This window comes from Austrofundulus limnaeus, unplaced genomic scaffold (assembly GCF_001266775.1).
Source record: "Austrofundulus limnaeus strain Quisiro unplaced genomic scaffold, Austrofundulus_limnaeus-1.0 Scaffold3260, whole genome shotgun sequence".
NCBI classification, from domain to species: domain Eukaryota; kingdom Metazoa; phylum Chordata; class Actinopteri; order Cyprinodontiformes; family Rivulidae; genus Austrofundulus; species Austrofundulus limnaeus.
The window spans coordinates 7,651-8,281 of NW_013955662.1; the positions used below are offsets into that span (position 1 = coordinate 7,651).

The 631-nt window shown below is 28.5% G+C and overlaps 1 protein-coding gene across 1 annotated transcript; it reads left to right on the plus strand.

Annotated features, from left to right (window-relative positions):
* Positions 1-631, plus strand: LOC106511813 (uncharacterized; the record flags this gene model as incomplete). The annotated part of the gene is given in 1 exon segment (XM_014000547.1): positions 1-631. A coding segment is annotated over 1 exon segment (631 nt), but the record flags the coding sequence as incomplete, so codon positions are not given.

Consider the following 631-nt stretch of genomic DNA (forward strand, 5'->3'; position numbering starts at 1 on the left):
ATGGTCTGTGATGCATTTGATAGATCGGACGGGTAATATTTTAAAATTCGAAGATTTTTATTCCAAATTTAATATAAATGATAAAAAGCAATATAAAAAAGTGGTTAATGCAATACCTCAAGCTATTATAACAATAGCCTCTAACTTAGATACAAATATTGCAGATCTAAAACTTCCATCACTTCTGATAGATAACAAAAATCTATTAGATTCTAAAATAAACAACATAACTATTCGACTTATTTTCAATGAGAAACTCCACCCCCTCTCTTTTTGTCGAAATTCAATTTTAAATTCATTTTCTAAAGAAAATGCTGCTCAATTGAGGGGAAATTTTTACAAATTCCCTATTCCCCCAAAAGTAAAAGAGATTCACTTCAAAATTGTTAATGGAATATACCCGTCTGCTGATTTTCTTTTTAAACGGTTTGGGTTTGAAAGTACAAATTGTTCATTTTGTAAGGAACATATTGAAACTACTAACCACATTTTTTATGAATGTATATATACTTGTGCTTTTTGGGAAGATTTACATCACTGGTTATCTAAACATATGCAAATTCCAGACTTGAGAATAGAAAATATCATATTTGGCTTTATCATTGATAATTCTGTGAATAATCTAACAATC